Below are 10,243 nucleotides of genomic sequence, written 5' to 3' on the forward strand. Positions count from 1 at the left end.
GCTGTGGTTCATGTTTGTGGCATGCGCCAGAAAGATGTTCAAGGAGACCGAGATGCGCTAAAGCATTCTGTTGTTCTATTTATTTTTCAAAGGCATGCCATTTTGTAGTTATTTTGAACTTAACGTTACACAATTAAAAATATACATTTTACCATATGACTATAAATGACAGAGTATTAAGTTATTCCCCCTCGATGGGGAAAAAATCCAAGTGAACATCAATCAGTACTCAATATTAATTTAAACTGCTTTAAATATGACTGCTGCTTATTTCCTGTGCACTTCTGCGCTTGACTGTAGTCGCGTCTGTCTGCTTATTGAGTTTATTTAACCCATCGCAATTTATTGGAACTGTGTGAACTAACATAACGGTTTTTAAGCGGATGCATATCTGTCGTAAAATAATCATATATGCATCTCGTGGCGTATATTCCAAGCATTCTGAAGGTATACTGAGGGTTTGGTGAGAAACAAACCGAAATGGCAAGCTATTATATTTTATGAAAATCTTGCGTTGCAGTGCGAATGCGCAGCAACGTAGAAGAATGAGAAAACCGCTCCTTTTTTGTTTTTTCCCAAAAAACGAAAAAACGAAAATTTAAGCTGAATTCTCGTTTTCCGTTTTTTGGAAAAAAACGAAAAAACGAAAAAGGAGCCGTTTTCTCATTTTTCTACTTTCAATATTAAATCAAAAAATGAATGATCGAATGATACACGGATTCAAAAGCGTTTTCAAGGTCCTTTTCCTCCATTTTGGTACTTAAATATGAGACATCAAGCAAGCAATATTATTTTTAACCTATTAATTTTCTGAGTATTTTTATCTTCTGTTTTGCACTCTTTAGTCTCATAGGTTCAGTTTTATTTAATCACCTAAGCATATTTTTGGGATTTGATCATGTGCTTGATTTCACCATAGCCTCTGACCATTACTTAATCATTAGCAATGTAATAAGAATGATTTCATAGAGTAATGGGCTTCATATGGATCCGACTGCTCTGTTCAAGCATCTTCTGCTTCAGGATTACTCTCTGCGATCTGTTCTATATTATTTTAAACGCTCTGTATATGTTTGGCAGGGTGAGCAGGGAGAGCCAGGTCCTCAGGGTGACCGAGGAACCGATGGTCTGCCAGGCTTAAAGGTGAGCGCTGGGTGAAGCTCTTTCTGTTATATGTGTGTGTGTGTGTGTGTGTGTGTGTGTGTGTGTGTGTGTGTGTATATATATATATATATAATGATTCCTACAAAGACAGGACTTACAGTAAATGGGTAACATCAATGTGCTTGACTGGTTTGGTTTGATTTGAGCTTTGTATTTCTCAGGGAGATAAAGGAGATGTTGGAGAACAAGGGCCCCAGGGCGAACCGGTGAGGAACGATGCATCATACGTTTATTAAAAGTGTGCTCATTTGATTTTTATGCTGCACTGAAGGATAAGACTATTGTCTCGGACTTTCATAACTTGAATGCAAGGTTTCCAGGGTCATTTGCTCCCAGTTATTTTAGCTGTACAAAAACAGTCAGTTATGCTGCTTGATGCTGCAAACTATTTGTTAACTTATTATTTTAATTTACTGTCATAATCATAAATATGCACTGGTTTGTGGCACAAATACTGCACTTTGTTGTTCTTCAAGTTATTGACCCATAGTGGCTAATGAATCAGAATTATCCAATATTCAAATAAAATAGCTAATGGTGCATTTGAGTCATGTCGGAAAGATCGTATTTATGAGTTGAATGCACATGATCACCACCACAAAGTCATAATTACAAGAGGGAAACTCATAAGTTTCAGATAATGAAATTATTATTTTTTTTAAATCTATAATATACTGTATAATAAGTTGCATTTAAAAAAATTAAAAAATACTGTAGTATTGTACAATTATGATAGGATAAAAATAGTTTACAGCACCTTCATAAATTGAATAAAATCATTGTACAAAAGGCTCGGCTGTCTCTAAGTCACGGATTATTCTGACCAATCAGAATGTTCAGCGCGGCTGCAATGTCACCACGGAAGGCGGAGCTGAATCACAGGCTAAAGAGAGACGCAGCAAATGTGAGAAGATAGAGAGTTTGGTAGCTGTATTCTAGTTCATTCAGAGTTACTTTAAAGACCACATTGACTTTGAGTTTATACTGGGTTACAGTGTGCGTACATGTGAAAAAACCACATCCATGTATACCCACAAAGCTTTCAGTAAATCATCCATCAACCAACTCCATTGAGTGCTTCTCTTCAATTAAGAAACCATCTCACTCAGTCCTGACAGACTGCCTACTGTGTTTCACACCCCCATAATACAACCAACGAACCCTTCATTTCAAGTGGTCCTTCGAGCCGGATAAGTGAATCACTGTAGAGAGATGACATCCCGTTCTGAGTCAGATCCTCCTGTTGTCCGACCTTGATGACAAATAAGGCCGCCTGCACATCTAGCAGACTATCAAGTTCATGGATCAGGCTTTGTGAAGAGAGTGCCATCAGCTAAACATCTGAATGAAGCTGGAATGAAAGCAGATGCACCCACGTCAGAGAATGCATCCCGATCGTCTTCTCCAAAGAGTCAGCCTTCATACGTGGATGATCTAGTTCTGCGAGATGTATGGCCAGAGCCATTTAGAGATGTGTCGCCAGATCATGGCGAGCGCCACCTTCAAGTCCAGCAGTTGTCTGATATAAAGTCTATGTGGTTCGAGATGAAAAAGGACAACGATGAGCTTCGCAGCCACATTCTGCCAAAGATCATGTCTACGTTGCAAGGGCTCAAGGCGGAGAACACTTTATTGAGGAAGGATATCCAGCAGTTTAGCACCAGTTTTGAGACTCCTTGTCGATCAGTGACACCTGTACCAGCCCCTCGTACTCACTTGCCACCATCCGTCTGTAGTCGGAGAAGTTCTGCAGTGTATGCTGATGAAGTTCCTCCACCCCGACCTACCCAGTGCGAGCAGCTGACGAGACAGATGGAGGATCTTACAATTTCACCTAGGACACCACATGCTGATGAGAGCCATCACGCACCAATTCAGAGGTCATATACCTACTCAGCCCAGCCTGCAGGAGCAGGACAGTACGACACTGTGACGCCTGATCCCAGATACAGTCATCATCAGAGAGAGAGAGAATTAAGTATACCAACACGTCCACATGTGATACCTAGAACGGAGATGCTGCATGTCCAAGAGCAGATATATCGAGGACCAAAGCCTACAATCCCCAGCCTGACAGCAGCTGACCCCAGACAGTTTTCCAGACTACGGATGGCACTTCCTTAATGGATGCCCCAACTTCAAGGAGCTGACCAAAGAACAGAAAGAGGCATGGATCCGCAAGAACAACAGGTGTTGGCGGTGTGGCCGTAATCATCATGCTTCCAGATGCACACTAAAGGCTCTGTGCAAGACCTGCAATAGAAGACACCTGCTTATATTGCATGAGTTGAATGAGCGGGCTGCGAATACCAATTATGAGACTGATCCCAAGGAGAACTCGTGTCTTGTGAGTACCACGAAAGACATCTTGTATGCAGACCGTTTTGTCGGCAGCCGCAGAGTCCTTTTGAAAGTTAGTAAAGTCATCATTGCAAATGGGGATGCATCCTTGGAAACGTATGCAGTGCTGGATGATGGGTCGGAAAGGACTATTCTCCTCCATGCTGCAGCTCAGCAACTGAACCTCAAGGGGCAGCTAGAAGATCTGATCCTGCGCACAGTGAGACAAGATCAGCAGGTGCTTCATGGAGAGGCTGTCTCCTTCACAGTATCACCTGTGTCTCATCCCCACAAGAAATACCTCATTCAACATGCATTTACAGCCGAGAGACTAGGCCTCGCCGAACACACCTATCCAGTGGCTTCCTTACAGAAGAGATACAGACATCTAGCTGGCCTCCCACTGCAGCAGATGGATAAAGTGCAGCCCGTGTTGCTGATCGGGTCAGATTGCCCACATCTCATCACGCCTGTTGAACCAGTCCGGTTAGGCCCACCAGGGGGTCCTGCAGCAGTCAAAACCCGCCTTGGATGGACTCTTCAAGGTCCTACTCATGAGGTTCGTCGTGAGATCAACACACACCAGTGTTTCTTCACCTCAGTTCTTCCCAACACAGACTTGTTTGCTCATGTTGAGAGACTATGGCAGATGGATGTGATTCCCTACTGCAGTGACAAGATAGCGACACGATCCAGACTAGATCAAGAAGCCATCAGACTCCTGCAGGAGAAGACTGTGCGAGTGGAAGTAGAAGATACGATGCGGTATGCCACACCGCTCCTTCGTATGCAGAGTATGCCACGCTTGACTATGCCTAAAGAAGCTATTCTCCCTCAGCTTAGGAGTGTCGAGAGGAGACTGCTTAAGAACCCAGAGCAGGCATCCGCCTACCAGGCCGAGATCACCAGACTGAAGCAAGCAGGTTATGTAGCCAAGCTGGAATTGAGAGACGTGGATAGCACCACAGAGTCATGGTACATCCCGCACCATATGGTTCAGCACAATAACAAGAACAGGGTCGTCTACAACTGCTCCTTTCAGTTTGAAGGCCACAGCCTTAATGAGTTCCTACTTCCAGGACCCACACTTGGCCCATCACTACTAGCAGTCCTGCTCCGCTTTCGAGAGCACCCTGTTGCAATAAGCAGCGATATTCGTGGTATGTTTCACCAGGTGAGGCTGCTCCCCGGTGACATGCCCTTGCTCCGATTTCTGTGGTGAGACTTGATACCTGAGCGACCCCCCGACGTGTACCAGTGGCAGGTGCTCCCCTTTGGCACCACGTGCAGTCCCTGCTGTGCCACGTATGCCCTGCAGAGACACGTCACGGATCACAGTCAGCCGGGAGACCAATTCAGAGAGGTAATTGAGAGATCATTTTACGTCGACAATTGCCTGCACAGTCTTCACTCCCCTCAAGAGGCTAGAGACCTAGTTGATCAACTTCGAGCACTTCTAGCCACAGGAGGCTTCGAGCTTCGACAGTGGGCCAGAAATTGTCCATCTGTGATTACTCATCTCCCTGCTGAATCCAGATCCAGTACCTGTGACCTCTGGCTCAGTCAAGGCCAACAAGACGTCCACGAGTCTACACTTGGACTGCAGTGGCATTGTCAGTCCGACACTCTATGTTACAAGCATCGAACCAGACGCTCTTCCTCCGTAACAATGCGCCAGATCTACCGAGTGCTAGCGAGCCAATATGATCCTCTTGGCTATGCATCACAGGAGTAAATTATATTAAAATAATAATAATAATAATATAAAACATATTATAAATAATAATTGACAATAGTACTGTTTTTACTTTATTTGTGATCAAATAAATGCAGCCTTGGTGAGCAAAAAACATCTTTCAAAAACATTATAAAATCTTACGACCCAAACATTTAAACCATAGTGTATATACAACACACATAATTAGAGATTATTCATTTTTATTCAACTGTTATAAAGCCCAAACTTATGTATAAAATATTAACAAAGTTTGACGAGAAACAGTGTAACTTAGTAAGCAAAGTCTCATTAATATTTTATTAGTGTTACTTCATATAACACAGCATTATTGTGATGAGTTTTGCAAGCATGTATGTAAAAATCTGTGATTCTTTAGAGATTGAGTTTTTAGGTTGATGTCTACTTATTATATATATATATATATATATATATATTTTTTTTTTTTAGCAAAATAATTATTAGAAATTTGTGTGCAGTGTTTGCTTACAGACAGTTGTCAAATTTAAACTGATAATTTGTTTAAACTACTTTAACACATGAATTTGTTAAAATTGCAATACAACTGAAAATTGACTCTGCTCGTACACCCATGTTTTGTTTTTTTACTTTGAAGGGTCCCGATGGACTTCCAATAGCAGGTTGCTGGCACAAGGTCAGCAAAAAAATACATTTATGATACTTGAATATTCCATAACCATGTCTGTACAGTTCATGTGTGTGACTTTAACATTAACAACTGCCTATTTAAATTAATCGACTGCAGTGTGCATCAGTTCACATGCCACATAGCTCTTTTATGTTGCATTTTTGGATTTGGCTTTGCTCATCACTAATATTGTGTGTTTGTTGTTCTTTTGCAGTGATGTGTAACCTGAGGCATGTCGTCTGTACATATTGATGTGATATATATTGCAATTTCATACAGCTTTTTCCACTTTTTAAATATATCTACATTTTATAAAGACAAGAGACTTCGATGTACATTCATCAATGTTATTTTTTCATAAACCTTTTTTATCAGAAATTGTGGACCAAATAGTGGATGCTGCTTTTTTGGTATCCGTTTGGGTTTTTGGATTTTTACATTTTTTATTCCTGGAGCATAAATGGACAGTATTGTTCACCATAAGATGCCTGAAATGTGCTCGAGCAATGTTGCATGGGCATGCTGGACCGACCCGCTCAACTAGTGCCAATACGAGATTTTTGCATCATATCCCCTTTTGTTTTTAAAGGAACAGGGAATGCTTCAGAAACTCAAGAGGAAACGTTTCTCCCAGCCTTGATGTTCTTCAAGAACCTGAGGAGGTTAAATAACTTTACGGTCCCTCATGTGATGCCATCTCAATAATACTGGCTAATATTGACAGTCCTCAATACGCAGGTCGAATGAGGGTGCAAACAGCCCTCACTATGGTCAATATTTTTCATGGAGGAACATAATTGAGCTCTTGGAGATGATGAGAGATCAGGGATTGGTCTCATAGATGCAGTTGCTCCATAGGACGGCAACAGCAGCCTGACATAAGAGGCTTTGGCATGGAGATGATACAGAACAGATCATTATTTTTTGAATATTAATGAACAGTAATTTATAATGATTTATTTCTTATGTGTTACTGTTTTATGCTTGGATTTTTGTAGTTTTTAACCCGCAAGCAAAACACAAAAGCATCTGGAATTGATGCCCAAAGACTAGCTTTTGGATGGTGAGCATTTACTTATTAATGCATAAATAGTTGACTAAAATAAATACTACATCTGTTTTAAATCAGCGCAGCATAATAATGAGCGAGAATAGTGTGTTATATTGTACCTGTTTATTTTTTTTCTTTAATACTACTGCATCTATATTTTATTGCTCACATTTGTTGTGATACTTTGTATGAGATACAGTATACGTTGACTCTGACTACTTGTCATTGTTTTTAACATCACAATCCTTGATACATATTCCATAGTATTGTTCATAGTAATTTATGATATATACTGACGTGCCTTTTGAGGATGGCCAAAACTGGGGGTGTTTTCGTAACCTCAGTTCAGCTATTACGAGGACTCAAGTTTAAGGCTGTTTTTTAATTTGACAAAGTATTGCTCTATTATCTTTCATAGCATGAAAGCAAAGAAAACATTAGAGATTCCATTTGATCAATCTCATTCTCTTTCTTTGGTTTTCCAAGAATTAACAGAGAGAAGACATCCAGAAGAGATTTTTCTTTTCTTTTTTTTTTTACACATTATAGCATGTTCAGTGTACATTTCCATGATGGTGTACCTTCTTTCAGGGATTTAAAACCATACTTCATAAGCTTTTCTGAAATATTTCTTGTTAATAATCAAATAACTGGTGGCCAGATCATGTAAAAGTTCTTATATGCATAAAATATATGTTACAGATAATGCACTTGAATTTTTATAAGCCTGTCTTTGGTGTTAAATGGCTGGCAAAATGTTCCAATGTTACTATGTTGTGATTTACGATTGACCAATAGCATTATAGCATCATTTTAGAAACAAAACGGAATGAGAGGACATTTTTGGAACATTTTATTGTTTGACTTTCTTTACAGGTGTTTTTTTTTCCTTCTTTTTTTCAACACAAATAATGTTTGATTTTGAAGGTATTGAAAGATGATTTTGAAGATATTTTGCTGCTGAAGTATTTGTATTTAATAGTTGAAATGGGGTAAGGAAAACAGCCTTACCGACTGCCTGACAGACATTACATGCATTGATTTGCTTTCAAAGATGTTTTATAAAATAGAAATTAAAGTTTGTTACTAGTAAACTGTCTTTCATTTGACCTTGGTCATGGTCAAAAAGTATGGTGTCCACAATCCATTGTAAACTTACATTTAACTCAGACTGTTTCTCTGAAACTTTTCATAATCAAATCAATTCCTGATGAATGAAATTAAATCCTGCTCTTTTTCATCATTGCATGAATGTTCTGTTTCACTTGGAAGTATGTCACATTGCGCAAGAAATGAGTAAAAGTGCAGTTTCCTGTTGACTTTAAATGCCAAGGTAATTAAACAGGTCATGACATAAGAAATCTGTGGTTTTTTAAGCTTTTGACATATAAAAGGTCTTTGTACCATTAAAACATCCTGCAAGTTTTATAGCTTATAGCTTAAATATCTTCCTCATTATAAATAAAGCATTTATTAATCAAGCTCCTAAAACGCTTTGTTTAGATATTGCGGATCTGTGACGTCACGTGGACAAATATTTGCATATAATCATCTATAAGCCCCATCCACCTGTGTCTAATCAGCTGACACCTGTCTACACCAGATGCCAAAAGCAAATCTAATTATAATCACTGGCGCTGTTTGTTGCTTATGGTATTCAGTTGTGCATTCATTTTCTGACGTACTCCACATGCTGCTGCTGACAATAGGACATCTTGTAGGCGGATTATATGTTTATTCGGAGCATTTGGCTAAAGATTGTTTTGTTAGTGAGGACTGTGTAATGGAGAGTTCTTAAAGAAAGTCTTGTTGAAAGATAAAAGCAGCCAACTGAATGCGATCTAACAGCAGCCGCATCAAAACCCGTTTTTTAAAAAGCTTACTTGTATTTCTATAGTCTTTGCTTACGTGCTATAGCCAGGGTGCATTGATACTGTTAGCCAATCATAACAGTGATCGTTTACTGTCAAGCCTAAAAGGGACAACCCCTCGAAAACAGATTATAAGGGTCAAAATGCTGTTTGAAAATTAAATTAATCAATGACAAAAGTCTTTGAAACAAAAAAGATGCATTGCATTAACAGTGGTCATATTTAATGCATTGTATTTCTTGGAGTTGTCATTCAACATGGCTGTATATTTAAGCTGTGAATATTTAAACTGGAAAAAAAAATCACATTTTCATTCTTAAAAATTCTATAAATATTCACCTCACAAAATCACCATTTCCAAAACCATTTTTAAAAATATGAAGCAGATGGAGATTATGCATGAGTACGCTACTGCTAAAGCTAATGTGCAGCATTAAATAGCTGTTAATATAATGTCATATATTGACGTTAATCCAGCTCTCTTGACATTTAACAGCGATATACTGGATTTAATCCAGCTTCTTTAGTGGTTAAGTGGCTGCAATCCAAACACTAGAAGCTTCCGAGCGCAAACAGGCCGTTGTTTACAATATAGAACCTACCTTTTCCGCTCTATAGCTCGTTTATTATCCGATGCAGCAGGGTCTTCCATTTGGTCCATGCTTATTCAATTAAATACTCGTTGGTGGTATGCTGATGAAGTCAGAAAACACTGAAAAAATCTTCGTTAAATTGGGTTTTTGAAACGAGTGCAAGGGTGTCCAGTCGAGAACAAGAACAACACGTACTGGCAAAATGACGGACAGGAAGTTCAACGGTTCAAAATAAAAGTCCCCCGCCTGCGTATGAGGGCGTTGACTTCCGACACACGTTTGGGGTTTGGATGTATACTTTGAGGCGTCAACAACTCTTTTTATATTTAGGTACGCATCGTCCGAGAATCACGAACAAAGTCAGAAGTCGAGGAGAAAAGCTGTGATGCACCTAGGTCGAAAAATGTGCTTTATAATAAAGTCTACATTACAGAAATATAAGCAGTAGTTCATTCGAACGTGCAGCTCAGCATAAATGCTCCACAACGCCAAGCATTCACCAGTTTTCTTATTTAACATCATAACAAGAATAAGAAAAATAAATAATAATATAAATAATATTAATTGATTAGATGGATTAAAGATTAAATTAAGATTAATCAAATGAAGATTAAAGATAACCTTTATCGACCAGCTTTGTTTGACCCTCTTAACACTTTCTATTCTATTTTAATTCTACTTTATCTATATTTATCTTTTTTTTTAAACAAACAAACAAACAAACAAAAACCAAACAAACACTAGCTTTCTATTTTTTTCTATTCTATCTACTTGTTTTTCTTTGTGTGTGTGTGTATATATATATATATATATATATATATATATACACACCTTTATACG

General features: G+C 38.8%; 1 protein-coding gene across 1 annotated transcript in view; it reads left to right on the forward strand.

Moving 5' to 3' along the window:
- The window catches only part of LOC107551442 (dual specificity protein kinase CLK4-like), a gene marked incomplete at its 5' end in the record, with an annotated part of 138,892 nt that extends 137,492 nt beyond the window's left edge, over nucleotides 1-1,400 (forward strand). The window contains 2 exons of the mRNA XM_016233045.1: nucleotides 1,081-1,143; nucleotides 1,326-1,400. Of these exons, the coding sequence (XP_016088531.1) occupies nucleotides 1,081-1,143; nucleotides 1,326-1,400 (138 nt within the window). The remainder of the gene's footprint in view (nucleotides 1-1,080; nucleotides 1,144-1,325) is intronic.
- Between the last annotated feature and the right edge of the window lie 8,843 nt (nucleotides 1,401-10,243).

Source organism: Sinocyclocheilus grahami, unplaced genomic scaffold, assembly GCF_001515645.1.
Source record: "Sinocyclocheilus grahami isolate Dianchi unplaced genomic scaffold, SAMN03320097.WGS_v1.1 scaffold424.1, whole genome shotgun sequence".
NCBI classification, from domain to species: Eukaryota; Metazoa; Chordata; class Actinopteri; order Cypriniformes; family Cyprinidae; genus Sinocyclocheilus; species Sinocyclocheilus grahami.